Source organism: Platichthys flesus, chromosome 7 (assembly GCF_949316205.1).
Source record: "Platichthys flesus chromosome 7, fPlaFle2.1, whole genome shotgun sequence".
Lineage (NCBI taxonomy): Eukaryota > Metazoa > Chordata > Actinopteri > Pleuronectiformes > Pleuronectidae > Platichthys > Platichthys flesus.
The window spans coordinates 15,349,277-15,367,350 of NC_084951.1; the positions used below are offsets into that span (position 1 = coordinate 15,349,277).

At 43.9% G+C, this 18,074-nt stretch overlaps 1 protein-coding gene across 2 annotated transcripts; it reads right to left on the reverse strand.

Annotated features, from left to right (window-relative positions):
* Positions 1-11,642: 11,642 nt before the first annotated feature.
* On the reverse strand, positions 11,643-17,242 carry idh3g (isocitrate dehydrogenase (NAD(+)) 3 non-catalytic subunit gamma). Of its 2 annotated transcripts, XM_062392186.1 has the most exons (13): positions 17,112-17,242; positions 16,810-16,857; positions 16,498-16,509; positions 15,689-15,786; positions 15,478-15,593; positions 15,271-15,331; positions 14,993-15,125; positions 14,185-14,318; positions 13,974-14,076; positions 13,734-13,880; positions 13,539-13,633; positions 13,366-13,426; positions 11,643-12,544 (listed from the first exon to the last, which is right to left on the reverse strand). In XM_062392186.1, the coding sequence occupies exons 1-13, from the start codon at positions 17,190-17,192 to the stop codon at positions 12,443-12,445; spliced, it is 1,191 nt and encodes a 396-aa protein (XP_062248170.1). In that variant the 5' UTR covers positions 17,193-17,242; the 3' UTR covers positions 11,643-12,442. The 2 variants fall into 2 exon arrangements, with proteins under 2 accessions (XP_062248170.1, XP_062248171.1); XM_062392187.1 differs by lacking the exon at positions 16,498-16,509.
* Between the last annotated feature and the right edge of the window lie 832 nt (positions 17,243-18,074).

Genomic DNA, 18,074 nt, shown 5'->3' on the forward strand with positions numbered 1-18,074 from the left:
TTGAATTTTCTATTCTATCTTATACATCCTTCGCATACATGTACATATGCATATGAATAAACATATACAGATACATTTATAGTCCTCAGATGATGTATCATGACATTTCTTTAAACTTTTTTTTTACTTACTGCTGAGATGTCTTGAGTACCATTTGATGGATGGTCATGACATTCCCGTGCCCCTCAGGATGAGTTGTAACATCACGGAACATCCTTTCATTTCTTATCCTGGGCCGTCATCAGGTCAAATATCACATCACCCACGACCAAATAACCTACCTGCCAAACTGAAGAGGTTTCCATCAGCCTCAGCGGAGCCACTGGCATGTCTGTCGACCCCCTCTTGCCTTTGTGTCTGTTTTTACATGTATGTTATGTATACATTGTTTCATTACAGCCTAATGTTACGGGGTTTGTTCTGCGGCGGTGGCCTGCATCAAAATCAAGCTTGAAGTTATATTGATATCGGGTTTCACGAGGTGCACAGTCCCAAATAAATCCATCTTTAATCGAATTACCACAAACACACAACAAACAGGTCAGGGTCAGGTGCTATCCCAGCAAAGGAGTAATAGTTGGTTTCTGGTGCTCGAGGCAAAATATAATTAAGCTGCCATGTGTAGTCGGCTGTGTGCTTTCCACTTGATTGATACTTGGAGGTGAAAGGGAGGGTGTATACACAGGAGAAGGGGGTAACAGGGAGGAGATTAGCTCAGTGCTGCTGTGAGGTCGCCTATAGCAGGTAGTCTGGCCATTTGTACCTTCACATCTGGATGCAGTGCAGGTGTTCAGCATTCACCAACAGCCGTGAGTCAAGAGAAGGATGACAGAGAGGTGGATTCACGAGCTGCAGCTATTTGTTTATACAAATCTCCCCTGAGCACCGGAGCCTTCCCTCCGTAAACCCCAAAAGATGGACAGAGTGAGACAGCGTGTCAAAAACTGGAAGGGAAAGATGCTTCGGCTGGAAAGAAAGGAGAAAAGAAAACACACAGACAATGGCGGCGTATCAATTTCACTAAGTGAGCACAAGGAGTCAGACAAAGAGAAAAGCCTGAGGAGAAAAACAAACCTTCCGAACCGAGTGTTATGGTGAACGGACGCAACATAAACAGTATCCTGGCGGAGTAAAGCCAGGTTGGAAATCATGTGTGCATGTTTCAGCGCATGAGGACTGGAGGTGGAGGATGGCACGTGGCCCACATGTGAACACACACACACACTCACAAAACACACATTCATGGTACCCCAAAGGTGCTTGGTTTTCTATCAAAATGACCCTTTGTTTAGGTCGTGTCAAGAAACCAGAGCTTCACTGGGGAAAAGCTCCAATCCAAGGTGTGCATGCTTTCTACATACGTACGCACTTATCACGCACAATTCCCCGTACACACTGACGTCAAGGTGCTAATGATGATTACGGTGATGGTGTTTATTTATCTGTGGAGGTGGAAAAAAGGTAGATGGCGGTTGAATGAGTGCAGTGTCAGGGGCAGCAGAGAGCGGCGTGCGAGTCAGGAAGAGAGAGGGAGCGAGGAAGAGGGAGAGTGGGGGGGGGGGGGGGGATAAGAAGGGTGAATTAGTCCCTGTGTGGGGAGAGAGAGGGAGAAAAGGGGAGCCTCTTGTGGTGTGTTTACATGTCAGTGTTGTTCCTAGTCCTGGCTTGATCGATCGAATCTGTGTGCTTGCGTCCACGTGTCGCTGAGTGGGTTTCCACTGCAGGGAAACACCCAGGCTTCCCCCACACTGAGACCTAGGCCTGTCCATCATGTACTGTCACGTCACGATATGTCCCCCCGCATGTAATTTCATTTAGTAACTCTCGAAACACCATAAGTGATGTCTGAGCTCTTCTAAGAGAGGGGTTTGTGCTCAGGGGATTGCTCCTGGTTATTCCACCACTGTGATTTATAATGACATAAACCTGCAAACCAGCCTCATGTGGCAGGCAGTGTAAATCTAAGGTTGGCCGGAACGCTGCATTGGACTGAGAGAGAAACCAGTGGAGGTTATACTTCAAAAGAGAATGAGGCAAACGTGACGTGCCTAATGGAAATAAGTAGCCACAGGTAATAACTCCAGGACTGTATTTACCCGACTGAGGGGTTTGTGTATATGTTTTTCTAGCCGTAATCAATCCATACGTGGTGATACGAGTGTGTGTTATCAGCAAACAGGTCATCACCGCGCAGGGACCCTCTGCTCTGCTTTGAAGCGTGCCTCAAATAATGTGGGAATAATTGAAGTGAGACCTCAGCGCACATCTGAGTGTTGCCTGGTTCAAATCAGCCTGGTTCTCATTATCAAAGAAGAGAAGGGGAAGAACCGGGTTAGAAGAGGGTGTCAGGGATGGAGGGATTCAAGGAGGATGGAAAGAGCCAAAGAGAATGACGGCGATCGCAGAATGCTCTGTTTTTGTTTTGTTTCTGTCGCGCCTTAAGGAGTAAATTGTTTGTTCTCGTAGTGGAAAACTTGACATGATACCAGGAGGCAGGAATTATAAGTGATATAACGTGATACAAGAAAGGGAGGCAGACAGATGCCAACAAACACAAACTGTGACATACACAAACAAGCATGCATACATAAAACAGGGTGTTTAAGGAGATTATACTCATCTCCTGTTACAGCCAATGAAACATTAAGTATGTCAGTCTCCATAGTGTAATTGTGAGGTGTCAGGTTTTTTTCCCTTTACATAAAGGCCATCTCGCTTGGTGGCTTACTTGTGGGATTATGTGTGTGTGTGTGTGTGTGTGTTAGTGTGTGTGTGCGTGTGTGTGTGAGTGTGTGTGTGTGCGCATGTGCACCTCTACCTGTTTTTGTTTGTTTAATGAAGCCCTCTCTCTTGGTATAAATAAACATATCTTAATCTTAATCCTGTAAAATGAGTCTTAACACCTGATTAGCCGTGTGGGTGCGACCCTGACCAAAGGTGTTAATGTGATAGAGTAACTCAGTCAGGCCATGTGTCTAGACCCACAGTTGTGGAAATATGTCTTGTGCTTGTGTAACATCATGATCAACTTTAGTGTGAAGGAGCCTGTGTGAAGTATGGGCTACTATAATGTGACTGTGGCCCTTTTCCCATGTGGCTCGTTGAGCAGCACGACCTGACAGTTCCCAACGAGAGGAGCCTGAACAGGCCGTGGAAACCCTGGCAACAGTTTGTTCATTCATGCCATGAGAAGGTCGGGTATTCTGCTCCTTTTCTAGTGGGACAGAGATGTTGCATTGATTCTGGAGTTTGGGATGCTAGAACAAACGAGTCCTGCCGAGCGGCGCAGCAGCCCAACTCATGCACTATATTGCATAAGTAGAGGGTTCTGGCAAACCAACATGGCAGTGGGAACGCTGTGTCCTTCTCCATCTGTTGCTGCTGAGTCTGGGCTCCTGTGTTTATGGTGACAGGGCTGTGACAGGGCGGTAGTGACACTCATTGACTCGCCAACTGGGATGGATGACGAGTTTCAGAGACTCAGGGTGGATGAGGTGTGCCTCTTCCTGCGTTGACGGCCACATGGTCCCGTGGGGCAGTGACTGTCGTCCGTTTGAGGCGTGCCAGGCGACACCTCTTGCAAGTAACTCCAGAATATTTAACAGAACTTATACATGTACGAGAATGGGTTGAGGCCCTCAGTACAAAGTAACCCACTCGTGGGAGGCCCCTGTTCCTCCTAGCTCTTTGGCGGATGTCCTGAGTACAACAGGTCACGCAGCATAGAGAGTAACATAAACAACCCAGCCTGGATCATGGGGTCATATGTTAGCCATCATGCGGGCAATTAGCCTGAGTAACTCCACATATATTAAAACAAACCAAAGTCATTGCAGATGTTGAAACATTTTCTCAAGATTGAAAACATCCTGAAGCAGAGAGCGATGTTCAAGTGAAACCAATGGTCTTGATTAACTCTTCATAAGGTGAAAAATCACTAGTTATATTTAGGATGCATTCTTTGTGCGTTTGTTACTCAGTGGAACAGAAAAGGGATGAGGGCTATTTCTGTATTACTTGCCTGGAAAATAAACAGTGGCGCAGGGAGTTGACAGGGAACGAAAGGCGTCAGAGCCTTGGTTTTTATGATTGTCCTGACTTGCTGCCATTGAGTGTCACTGCACAGTTTCCTGCCAGTATTTGAATCCCACCTTCCTGCTGGAGAAGCTCCCTCTTGCTTTTTCCCACTGTGCTGTCTCCCCTTTACCAAATCATAAAAACACCTTCGGGAGATGAGACACATAAACAGAAATAACCTGTCTGATGATTCTTTCCACAATTTATTAACAATCATTTAACAGTTGATATTTTAGTTCTGACACACCAGACGAGTGTTGATGAAATGTCTGTTGGCTTGTAGTTAGCTGAAGTGAGCCAGAGCACCACACTTTGAGTGTGATGCAGAATCCGTGGGACTTATTCTGCTGAAGTTCGCGCGGCGATGAAATTAAGCAAAACAGATAAGTGTGCAGTGACTACACTCTGCAACATATAGAAATCGCTTGGTGAAGTCACAGCATGAGGTCATAGGAAAATCTGGAAAATGAAGCCATGTGTTGAACATATAGCTTATCTTCCCCCCCGGGCTCTGCTGCTTTTGCGACGATTAGGGAATGGGATGATAGGAAGCCGTGGATAAGGCTGATGGAGGAGCTTTTTGAAGTGGGAAAAGGGAAGGGGCCGGGCAGGTATGTGCACTTGAAGGGCTGCTGAAAGAAACATCGGGTCAGCGGCAGCGAAAGAATGTGAGAAAAAAAGTGCGCGATAAGTGCCAAACCTTAACCCGCCGGGCCAATGACAACAGGGTTTTTCTTGAGGATATGACTGTCGAATATCATATATTTCAAAAGCCAGTCTGTTTTATTGCTTTATAAAAGACATATAATGGCAAAATACTGCATGTCATCATCCCCTCTTGTGGCCTTTATTACATCTTCATTCCTTCACGATTCTCCGAGCGGTTCCATAACATTACATCAAAAGCAGCACGGAAGTCTGAAATGAAAGCAGAAGTCGGATTCCATTGTAATATCGCTCCTGCAGCAGAGATGTATGTCCTCAGTGATGGGACCTAATAGCAGCGTTTGGGTTGACAACTTTAAAGTCGGAGACACAGGATGTTTAGTGTTTCGACGCCTCCGGCTTCACCTAGAGACAACTGGGCTTATTCGAACACGGAGAGATAGAAGAGAAGATAGAGGCTGGGTCATCTTTTAATATCTTCCGAGTCTCAGGTGGCTTTGCATCGGGCCCTATCAGGTATGTCAGTGATTAGCCGGCCCTGAGGCCAGACGGGTTCTCGCTGCTGTAGATAAAAAACCTCATTGGGCCTCCTGTCTGCAGCTGATTCACCTGGATTGAATGTGACACAAATTCATCAGATACATCTGTGCGACCGTGGAAAGCCAGCATGCTCACTCTTCCCATTATGTCCTCACACAACATGAGCACAATCTGCCACAGGTACTCAGACACCCACTCAAGATTTTGTCAGCACAATGACACGTCTCCCCTCCCAGGTTTCATTCAGGAACCCGTCAGCGTTTACTAAAAGCACCGCAGACGAGGTTCGTGCCAAGCTCTTGCGGGTGAATGGACAGATATAATCAAATCTGTGTTTGTTCAGTGGATTTGCAGAAATCTGTTTTCATCAAAACTCTTTCGAGATGCTTCACGGGACGAGGGCGGGGGAGAGTGATGCCGACATTCAAGACAAGGCAGGGGGATCAGGGTAGATACAAATCAGGAAATAGCAACAGATTTTATAAGACAGCAGAAACGGGGGGTCAAGACAAATGGATTATAGCAGCTACTGTGAAGTCAAAGTTATGGACAGTGGGTGGAAAGTACTTGGATCTTTTTTATTCCAAAAAAATAAAATGTTAATGTCACATCTGTCATTAAGGGAATTCTTGTGTGATATATTCATTCTCTTGTCTGGCAACAGGTGGGAGATGGTGCCGGCCACGTTGGGGAGTCGGTGGCTCGCTGGGCACACAGAGCTGACTGACTAGATGTGCAGGAGATTTATTAGATTAAACTACGCAAGTGTCGCTGGGAAATATGCTTTGTTTTGGCAACCGAGGGAACACATTGTTTTTGAGCTGGTGACCACAGAGTTGGAGAGTGTGTGTGTGTGGGTGAGGGGGTGGGGGGGGGGGGGGGGTAGAGGGGTTGCTGAGTTGTCAAAGTGCCAAGACGCTCCAATTTCAGGGGGCGCAGAGCTGCGATGACATCAGGGCAGTGTAATGCAGGTTGTCATGAGCGCAGCATGCTTGCCTTGACTTCATGCCTCACTTCATGCATGGGCACAGACGGTTGGGGGGGAATAAATAGCAGTACAGACAGTGAGATCAAAAGGGAAACAGTAAGAGGAAAAAAGAGACTGGAAAAGGAGAGAGGGGAAATACTGGCAAGAGACGAACACAGGTTTCAGCTGGAAAATACGGCATCAATGCCTAATCAATCACTGTTTTTATGTCCCCCCCCCCCCAAAAACCCCCACCCTTGCTCTCTCTCTGCTCTGAATGCGGCCAAAGTGCTGCAACGATCCGAGCTGTTTCCGTCTGATGAGAGACAACATGTCAGCGTTCTCAGGAAACCCGGGGAGCCGCTCAAGCCCCACTAATTCATCACAAACATAAAACCAAACAGAAATAGCTCTCAGGCTCCCCTGGCTCTCATTTTGCCAAGGGGGCTTTTAGTGGACGTAAAAAAAAGAACTGTGGGAGGTATAGGAGGAAAGGTGAGCAAGACGGACAGGTTCCTGTTTAGGCACAATGCAGTAAAGCACCCCTTACACACGCTAAACCCCCCTCCATGCAACATTTAACCTCCCTGGACCACTGACAGGCAAGAATACCGGGGATGGCTCGTGTAACACAGGTGGAATCAGTTTCTCTGCCTGGAGCTAGGAACATGGTGGCAGTTAACATATATACAGATGTGCAAATAGGAGCATACATGTAATCATAAACATTCCCATTAACACATACATTTAATACAAACAGCTTAGGCTGAAGCTTATGGGGATGAAACCGAAAGCACTGTGAACTTTACAAGGCATCAACATACTACAGTAAGCGTGTTTCTGTACACATAAGCAGATATGCTATGACTGTGAGCTCAGGGCAGGGAGCCCCTTGTATCTACGGAAGGATAAGAGCCCTATCAGGGCGGCCAGTCCAGTCAGAGACACCGTTTAAATGCATGAGCCGGGTTCAAGCACCATGTTGTCCTGCACACACTCAGTGGAGATTTCCCCTTGTGCAAGTCAGTGCAACAGAAGTTGGAAAGGCTCAGCGCTCTGCAGGTGGACTATCCATCAGTGCGCAAACAGGAACGTTGAGCAACCAAAACAGATTAGGGAATAATAAACATTTTTCTGATGGGGATCAATTCACTTTTAGTGGAGCAATGATAAGCATCTCACGATCACACTCTGCGGTATCCCCCCCTCCGGTGTTAAAAACCGACTCGGTGAAATAAAAAGGGTGTGCAGCTCCTGATGAAGAGGCAGATAGGACTTGGGTGTTTTACTGGCTCCTGTCTTTTTGAAAGATACGAGGCTGAAGTGTTTCATCAGAAAACTGTGCCATGAACTCCCGGGTTATCAAACTACAGCAGCTGTATATAGCTCATTCTGTTCTTCCTCCCACCCCCAACCGAGCATCACCAGCCCATCCCATCCTACATCCGCCTTGTCCCCCTTTATCCTCCATCTAAGGGGGGGACTCACCCTAGCTGAAATCGGATTGACCCCTGAAATATCCCTGTCCTGTAATTGGTCTATAAGAAAAGAAAAGAAAAAGCTTTTCACTTTCCAAAAAACTATGTGATAATTTGTTAAGAATTTTCTTTTTCTAAGCTTTTTCGAAAGATGCGCTTGAACTAGAACAAATTTCAGAATACACTCAACGATGTGTGGCTGAATGTCTAAATGTGGACCTCATGGAATTGGGAATTGAGCACGGATGATGGACATATCATTGGCTCCTCTGTGTGAACTGTGGCCCCCTTTATGGCCCCCGAACATAGACAAATTGTAGCTCCACCGCCGCCTCCAAACAAGTCGTTACTACCGAACTATTTTCTGCCAAGCCAACATCATCACCCACTTCTCCCAACTCGCCCGTTCACAATTCCCCTCTGATTCGGTCCGTCACTGCCGAGGAAGATACTGGAAATCTCGGAGAAGACAAAGTGGAGCAGACGTCCGAAAAGCGAGAGCCAAAAACAGACAGAGCCAGGCCAGACTGATGGAGAATTTCTGACTGATGATGTAGCTTACTGTAGCTTAGCCCTAGCTGTGGGCTGGGAAAAAGCCCCATTAGCAGAGACCAGAGCAGGCGGACTGGATGCAGATGTACTTGGCAGAGGCCGATCAGAAGCACGTTGATTGATTATGATCACTTGCACTGCATCGCTTTGCACAGCGGGGCCGATGATCATGAGAGAGGGGAGCACGTTCATATGTTGTGGAAATTACCTGTCAGCTCTCAGGTTGCACTCAGAGAGAGTGTGTGAAAGAGCGACACAGACACAAAGAGGGAGAGAGGGAGGACTGCTGGAAATGATCAGGAGCAGTATCATGGAGAAAAACAACGAGCTGTTTTTATATCAGCGTCATGTCTTGTGGTTGGACTCGGACGTTTCAGCATTAAATTTAAAACGACTTGAAAAAAATGTTTCAAGAGGTGTTTCCAAAACACGAGACTGAAAAATGGAGGAGGGAGAAGACACAGGTGGGTATAGAAGAAAAAAAAAGAAAGAGAATTTCCATTACTCAGACTGATCGGATAAGTGTGGTCATGTGTTTAATGGACCAACATTTGTTCACAAGGTTCAGATTTAAGGTTTTAAGACTCTGTCTGTGTCAGCTTCGACCCCACGAATCAAAATTTGTCATATTTTGTTTGTGACGCTCACAGTATGAAGAAGAGTGCAGGCACTGAGCGGAGCACAGACTGAACTTCTGCCAAGACCAAACAGTCGCTTTAAACTCAATCAAGCTGCACCACATTTCACACACTCGTAGAAATCAGTCCCTGAAATGTGGCAGATGATTTTCATCAAGCTCCATGAATTATTCCCCCGTGGAAACAGTGGAAGTGATGAAACACGCTCTGTCTCGCAATGTTAAAGAAAGTGATACAATGATTTCTGGATCTCCCCCCCCCCCCCAATGATCCTGATCTGCACCAAAATTGAATGTGTTCTTTCCTGACCCATTTTCCTGTTTATTTTGTGTAACCTTGCTTAAACGTAAATAATAATAAAACAACCATCAATCAAACACAGAAGGGTTCAAACATACACTCTTTGGTGAAGGTAATAAAGGACATTTTCACAGAATCTCTGTTCAGGCACTCCAGAAAAGTAGGTGTTGAATTTTCCAGGCGTAATCCATGTAAGCAACAGAATCCATATTGTACTTGGCCTGGTGAAGGTCATGTTTTCACATGCATGTATTTGTTTGTTTGTGGTCAGGATTACTCACAACCAATTTGTATGAAGTTGTGTGGCAGGGTGGGACGTGACCAAAGAAACCACCCATTACTTTTTGGTCTGGATGCAGATCCGGAGGGAATCCAAGAATTTGTTTTACTTTCTTCAACAAAGCAACTTGAGGCCTATTTTTGAACACTTTTGTTTATTTCTCAGAGAAGTATTAATAGGATTAATGGATCCAGATGAAAACAATTAGACATGTCAAGGGGACTCATTTATTGAGTGTGTGCAATTTTGTGCAAATATAAATACAAATCTGGATCTTGTGAATTTAAATATGGTTAGAAAGGGGGACTGTTGGCCCTTCGTGGAGCAGTCTACTCAGTTCAAGTCAGCACTTGTATTTGAGGTGGCCATACAACTCTCAGATACATATATCTGAAACCACATGATAGCAAAATAATGGTTGTGAACCTTCAAAATAATGAATACTGAAAATGGTGGTCCATTAAGTTCAAGTGGCCGCTGATTTGTTGCAACATCTCCCTCTCTCCACAAGCATCTATCCATCTGCCTGATGGCAGAGCTCCAGCAGAGGCTTAAAGAGGGGGGGGACCAGAGCGAGAGGCGAGTCGATAGGCGATGAGGGTCACGGGGGGGAAAGAGCATGCGACTCCATCTACAATGGTGTGAGGTAAGATGAGGTAAACAGTCCAAGTGGAATGAGTTGATGAGAAAAAGCTGCCCTGAAGGACGAATCTCTTACAGAGAGGGCAACAAAATAGACTGATACTAAATTAAATAAAGCTGAAGACCTTTTACAAGCCAGCTCCGTCTCTGTAGAGTGAGTAACTGACATGAATGGAGAGGGAGGACAGTGATCCACGCCAACTGGCAGCAGCCAAGGTACACATATCGTAATTCCCTGCACATTTCACACACTGCTCACCGAGTGATTGTGTGTGATTGGTGCTTTCCTGGGGACAACAGCATCTAAAAACGGATAAAACGGGGGAAGAAAGTGACGATCAATTCTGTTCAAGAATTAATTCTCTGCTCGATATGCAAATGCTCGAACAGAGCAGACCAGCCGGTAACTTTCCCACACAACTGGACACATGGTAAATTGGCCAGTGCCACTACAATGAGATGTGCCCCTGTGACTGCCGACCCTGCTGGGATTATTTATACAACGTCAGTGAACTGGAGGTCACCGCTGAATGATGGGCCATTATACCATCTAACTGCTGCCCCCCCCCTGCGTCTGCTGGCTCAGAGGACCACTTTTTCCTCAATTGGACTGTGTGGACTGGGTAAAATATATAGCAGAAAATAACAAACACTATTACAGGTGGAATAAATGGGTTGGTTTTATGCTACATTAGGATGAGTTAAACAAAGAGCGAAGCTGGACTCGTTCACTATGACGTAGAAACATGTGGCCAAGAGATTGTTCCTAGAAATCACATTAAAACAATAATTTTTTTAATATTCGTAATCATTTGGAAAAATTATGCATTCCTCTGAGATTCTAGCAACCCTAATTTCCCTGCTGCTTATTTCTGAGTGCAGTAAAAACACGCACACATGGTGATCCAGAGTGGTTACATTATTCTACATTTAGTGGTCGGACTGAGCACACATGCGTGGAGCTGTGCACTCTGTGCTCCAAGTCGGTTAGTAGCAGTTTCAGGAAGAGGTGTTGCCCTCTACTGATGAAATGTGAAAACAGCAGCCTGTCCCCCAGTGTTGTGAGACACTGATGGAGTGTGAAATTGTAAAACCAACACAAGGCTCAGAGAGGTTTTTCTTATTCGCAGCAAAATAACCTTTATCCCAAGCAGGAGGCCCGAGTGGAGTTTTTCTTTGAAGCTGGACTAATACACTTAGTTACACTAAATTATAAATAATGCAAGATAATACAATAGGGCTTTAATAAATCCTATTTACATAAAGGTTATGAAGTACAGTAAAGTTTTAGTTGATCATTTTGAAAAATATAGTTAACGCTATTAATCTGTGTGGTATTATAAGTTTTGTTTTCAAAATTGAGCCCACTTAGAACACAGGCCAGTTAAATCAACACTTGTTAACAATTACACCTTCATTCATTTGCACCTAATAAACCGACAGCTTAGTGTCTTTATTTGAGAAACATCTCAAATCCAAACTTCTGTAAGAAAGAATCGATGTAAGATAGATAACTTCTTTATTGATCATATTTATGTTATACAGTATATAATTCCAAACCTCCAGATGATACATGAGAAAGAAAATCGTTTCATATCACACAGTAAGAGCTGTTGCCTGGTTACAGTTACACCCAATATGATCCACACTGAAAAAAACATTAAGCATAAAAGCTCAACCTTGACAGAAGTTGCTTGATGTAACTCTCCTCCTCTGACGCTACAATGTGAATTAAAGAAGCCACAACAACAGCACAAGTACAGTTAAAGGATGTGAGCGTACAGATAGTACAGTGCAGTACAGTATATAAGACTTGATTGACTAAATTACAGAAATGAAGTTCAGGTGTTCAGCGAATATTGCGTTTTTTTTCAACGGCTGTAACTTTGTCTTGAGCTGTAAAATAAATAATGATCCACATTTACGGTCATTTCAAAGACCATCGTCTCAAGATATTTCTGACAGGACCCAGATTTTCAACTCTATGAATCTATTGACCTCTGGAAATATAATCCATCCAGCATCTAAAAGGGAAAATTATGAAATTCTATGTGAAGGTCATGTTATTAGTGAAACCGGCAGGTGTTGACAAAAGGCTGTTTGTACAGTAAATTGGTCAGTTAGCAGCGTGAAGAGGGAAAAGGGGAAAACCGTTGTGAGGTCAGAGATAAGCTATGGAAATAGACAATCATGGATATCCTTCTCTTTTACTGTACACCTGTCCTTCAAGTCCACACCTGTTCAAGCTCACACTTCTGAAGTAAGTGCGAGTGTGTGTGTGTGTGGAATCCTCTCTGGGGGTTTAGCGCTCTGATGTGAGCTGCCCTTTGCTCTGGATGCCCCTCATGACAGACTGGACCACATCTGAAGTGGTGCCCTGACCCCCGATATCAGCCGTGTGCAACTGCAGGAAAAAGAAAAAAAGTATTTAAGTATTTTAACACATTACCAGATGCTATTAAAATGTAACAGTGGAACGAGTCTCCTGACACATTTTGTATTTGTATTGAGGCTTTTTGTGTAAAGTTTGTAAGCAGCGAACAGTTTCATACTGAATAGGACTTAGAACGTATAACTCTGCCCCCTATACTAGCCATTTTTTCCCATCAACAACCATCATTCATTTTCTGAGGAATCAAAGAAAATGTTGAAAAACTATAATTCACATTATTGAAGAAAGTAAAAAAAAAGAAGCCTTGATTCGCCTCTGATCTGGATCCAGACCAAAATTAAATGGATCTTTTCCTGACCAATATCACATCTTTCCACTTAATTTCATGGTCATTTCTGCAGTAGTGTTTACGTAATCCTGCTAACTAACAGACAAACAAACAACTAAACAAACAAACAAACAAACAAACAAACAAACAAAGGCAGCCAAAACTATAACCTCCTTGCCACAAATAAAATGAAATGCATATCATTTCTCTGCAGCAACCAGTCTGTTGCTATGGATGATAAGCAGATCAGGATTGAAATAAGCTCCAGGACTGTAATTATTATCCAATCAACACAATGTAAAATCAGATAACATTCAAGGAGGCATTTCGTGAGAAGCTTTGCGACAATGAAAGAACACAATGCTGCTTTGGGCCAATGTAGTGTGATGCCCTCTAGGAAGCGCGCCAGACCGGCCACCTGAGCCTCTAGACAACAACTCTATAAGATCTATGGCAGCCGGTGAGAACGTTTAGGGGAAGGACCTGTCAGTTATGATAAACGTACCCTGGTTTCGTTCATGGTAGTGAGGACTGCATTCCGGATTGAACTCGCATGATCGTGAAGCCTGGAGACATTAGAAAGAATTCTTTACATTGCCCGGAAGAGCGCACACAAAAGATTACAACGCAGATGAAACTGCAGGATTGTTTGTGTATCTTGTGTCTGAGAAAGCTCACTTAAGGTGGTCCAGCATCATGCAGCTAGCTAGCAGCATGGCAGTGGGGTTTGCAATGTTCTTGTTTGCAATACTCTTCCCTGTATTCCTTGTGGCCTGAGAGATAAAGGAAAAATAAGACAAAGAAAGAGATGGAACTTTGAGTTGCACTTTATCAAAGAGATGATATTAAAGCCAGGAGCTGCTCAACACTCACCGTTTCAAACACGGCATAGTCACGGCCAAAATTGGCTCCAGGCACAAGGCCGGGCCCTCCCACCAGGCCGGCACACACATTGCTCACGACGTTCCCGTACAGATTGGGCATCACCATCACGTCAAACTGCTCGGGCTTGGACACCAGCTGCAAAAGCAAACACAGTGGCGGGTAAATCATTTCGATTCAGCAGCACCGACAAACACTCCTTGGCTTTATCAAAATGTTATCGACCCTGACCTGCATGGTGGTGTTGTCCACAATCATGGCGTCAAATTTGATGTCTGGGTAACCAGAGGCCACTTCTCTGCAGCACTGCAGGAACAAGCCATCACCGAGCTTCCTATTGGGAGGAGAGAGGCAGAAAACTCGAAATGTCCAGCATGAAGAAACTTACAATATGAGTGAGGCCAAACAGCTCCGCTAGGATGAACTTGCCACAGTCACTCACATGATGTTGGCCTTGTGTACGGCGGTGACCCTACGGCGGCCCTTCTCTCTGGCCAGGCGGAAGGCATACTCTGCGATCCTGAGGGAATTGTTCCTGGTGATGATCTTAAGACACTCCACGACACCAGTGACGCTCTGGAAGACGACAGAGAGGAGAATAACAAATAAATAACAGATAAAGCTTCAGTATTATGACAGATGAGACAATAGACCAGAGTGAGTAAATCAATGATGTAAGAGTCCATAGACAGTATGACTGAATACTAAACACTTAAGCAAGGGAATTTAGCTGGATTTCTTTTGTTTAAATGTGATTTTTTCATTTGAATGATCCAATATCGATTCAATAAATGGGTACATCTGTGGTAATTGTTATCTGTTGTCAATTGTTTTTAGTTGTTCAGTTGTGGGCAACATGTTGTATAAAATGTCCGTGTGGAATTTAAGTTATCACAATATGAACAAAGGTGCTATTTGAGGTTAAAAATCGAATCGATGATACGAGTGAATATCCATGACTCTTGTGCCTCTGGTTGTTGCTGACTTCGGTTATCTCCTAACAATCTATAAATCACATCTACAAGAGGGATAGCCTGAAAAAAGCCTTCGTTTGTGTAGGAGATATTATCTCTGAATTTGAGTTTTGCGGAGCCATTGAAGTCAAGTAATTACTGTGTCAGTTCTAATTTAATCAGATATCCCTGGCGGGGAGCTAACACTAGCTAACAGTGAGGACTTTAAATGGAGGGAAGTGCCAACATGTGTTTTTAGCAAGCGAAAGAACTGATTGCGGTTCAGTTTTGTCTGACCTCGTGCTCCAGACTACTATATTCTCCCTCCGTGTTCTCCCTGATGATCATGATGTCAATGTTCTTGTGGCGGGTCTGGACTCCGGGGAGGGACTGGCAGTGCATCACATTGGCATACAAGTCTAAACTTGTGCTGTTGATGGACATGGAACAAGACAGCAAGGAGAAAGGGGGGGAAACCATAGGTCAACTGACAGAACCAGACTCTGGAAGAAAAAATGACCCATGTCACAAAAGAGCCTTTATAACGAGATCTGAATTTTTATAAATAATCTTACCGAAGGAGATTATTCCTGGATTTGACAGATGGCGGCATGGTATGAATGGTTTCTATGTTACCTTTAAGAAGAGTTAGAAAGGTCACAGTTAAAATACACAATGTTCCTCTCACAGCTGTACTTGGCTTTTCATGTGTTCAGGCTCTGCCTCAAACATAAGCAAATGTTCAAAACATTGTTTATAATGTGAAAAATTGGACTTCTTACCTTTGAGGGCAACTCCATTACGGCGGATGGCAGTAATGGCATTATTGATATCCTCCTCACTCTCCAAGGCAGAGTTGACCTGGACCACCTCAAAGTCCACTGGCACACAGCTGAACCTAAAGAAGGATTAAAAAAAAAAATATATGATGAGGTCATCGTCGGCCTTCTGGAGTCAACACATGTGAAGAAGGTCTTGTTGAGTCTGACCAACCTGAAAACCTCTCTGACATGATTGAGCAGCTCAGGACCAATGCCGTCTCCGGGAATGAGGGTCACAGTGTGTCTGCCTCCGTACTTTGCAGGAGGCGGCTGTGACATTTGAATTCCACGTGTTATTAACTGCATTATTAACTTAAGAACAGCAGATAAATAGGATGAATGAGTCCCAGATTGAGATCCCATGCAAGCCAAAGTGATTAACATTATGAAATGTTATTTTAGAGTACTGTTCAAAGGGTGTGAGGCACGTTCGAGGATTGGATTTTTCTACATTATTGAATTGAATAGAATCAAGCAGACGTCTGATCAATGACCCCAGATTTATTCTGCTCTCTTCAGCAATGAGAAGATTAAGAAGTCCTACAACAGATGGTTTGATCCCTGCAGAGGTCAAATCTGGGATTACATGAAATACTAGAGGACACTGAGACAAGCTAAATACACAGAAGAACTGAGGCAAATTCTCTAAGATGCATGGAACAACAACAAAGTGTGCACGAGTCAACCGTAGCTGGAATTTGTGCTACTTCAAAAAGGCCAAGGGTGGCCCCCGCAAACAAATTTGATTTAAGCTGTTTTCTTTTCTGAACTCCTCACATGGACGGAGGGTTGAGGGCCTCAAACACTCTGCACAGTACTGTTCATCAATGCTTAAAGTAATCCCTCTAGATGATGTGTTAGTATTACCCAGCCCTGGTATTATTGAGGCAGAACATGTTGGTTCTTGTACAGTATGAGGAGTGGTGTGGTTCATTAGATTACGGAGTGATCTAGGTAAACACATCAGAGTTAGCTACTTACAATGTTATCTCCCTGTCGTTGGAGATGGACAGCAAGAAAAGCAGAAGGACAAGTCAGTTTGACAGCAGCGTAGACAAACACGTTAAAACCAAAGCGCAGTAAACGCAGAGGAATCACGCCCACTTTTTCTCAAAGAGGGTGAAAATAAACCTCCAGATAAACAGCACTCCCACTTTATACAACACAGATATGATAAGTACCCAGCCACAGTGATTTGTATACAGCGTCATTAGTTTTGTTAAATCACCCAAGAATCACATTTACTCATCCCGAGGGGCCTGAAACCCCCAGAGAGACATCTGATCCACTCACTGGGAGCATGGTCCGATTCCTGCGACTTGTCACAGTGGGTCCAAATACCTGAAGCACAAATGGAAGCGAGAAGGATCCAAGATCATTCGTGACTAACTTTATACATACAGGTTAAATCCGATTTAAAGTCTGGATAACTCAAGGGAATCTCAAAGAGGTGTTAGAGGTCTGCCAGCTCAATCCTACTGTTTATACCCCCCACCCCTGTGACCTTGTGTTTAGGAACCATTAGCGACTTCAAATTAGAGCCACACATCAACACACATGTCCGACATGACGTAAACAACACATCCCCTCCTTACTTTGACCGTATTTCCGAGGCGACCGCCCCAGAAAGGAGAAATCATTCGGGACACTGACAGCACTGCACCGTGAGACGCCATCTTGGTTCTGCAGCAGCAGTGGTCGCGCTCGCGCTCGCCGGGAGGAAGTACTTTCCTCTCGCGATAGTTTTTTTTGTTTTTTTTGTTTATGACACAAGACGGTCTTGACAACCGGAAGATGAAAAGTTGAGATTTAACGCACATTTGATTAAAGATGGAAAACAAATAATGGCAGTGATTAATGCTGCGTTCACGTCCTGGCGTTTATTTTGAGCAGGCGAGTAGAAAAAAAGAATGAGACACGCCAGACTCTAATCTGTATTCCTGGAGATATCAAGAATTTCTCTTAGTGATTATATTCAATACTGAGATAAAATCACTACGTTGATGACGTACGTGGTGACGTTCAAAGCCTCGCGTGTTGTAATTTAAAATAAAAATGAATACAATTTCCATATTTTACGTTTTAAATGCTATCCCTAGGAACACAAGCACAGACACATCACAACCCTCTGCCCAATTTGTTTCCACTTTCCCTTTATGACCCAGCCATTGTATCATAAAGACAGACACCATGTTAATGAGTTCATAATTGATGTATTGGCATCACAAAATAAATAAATTAAGCTGGTGCTGTTTAAATGTTGCCAATAATAGAGCTCGAATTAATGTGGCAAAATCGTCATTTTTTTTATTTGCAATCTTCAATATTGTTTTTTCTAAGTATACATAGGGTTGTATACAATAACATGTATACTTGTTTGTATAACACCTATCTAAACAGGGTTACAAAGGGCTTCAAAATACATATATATTTCTTAAATATACATCATATAAGTATCCTGTATAAGTTGTAATAGCCTTTTTGTTGACTGATTCGGAAATTAAGTTAAAATATTGTTCAATGTCTTAAAAAAACTAAACCAGGTTATTATATTTACT

Coding starts and splice junctions, on each gene's coding strand:
- idh3g (XM_062392186.1), bottom strand. CDS start 17,192: ATGGCGTCTCACGGTGCAGTGCTGTCAGTGTCCCGAATGATTTCTCCT. Junction 16,858..17,111: donor GCCTCGGAAATACGGTCAAA/GTAAGGAGGGGA, acceptor TTTGTGCTTCAG/GTATTTGGACCCACTGTGAC. Junction 13,881..13,973: donor TGGACAACACCACCATGCAG/GTCAGGGTCGAT, acceptor TTGCTTTTGCAG/CTGGTGTCCAAGCCCGAGCA.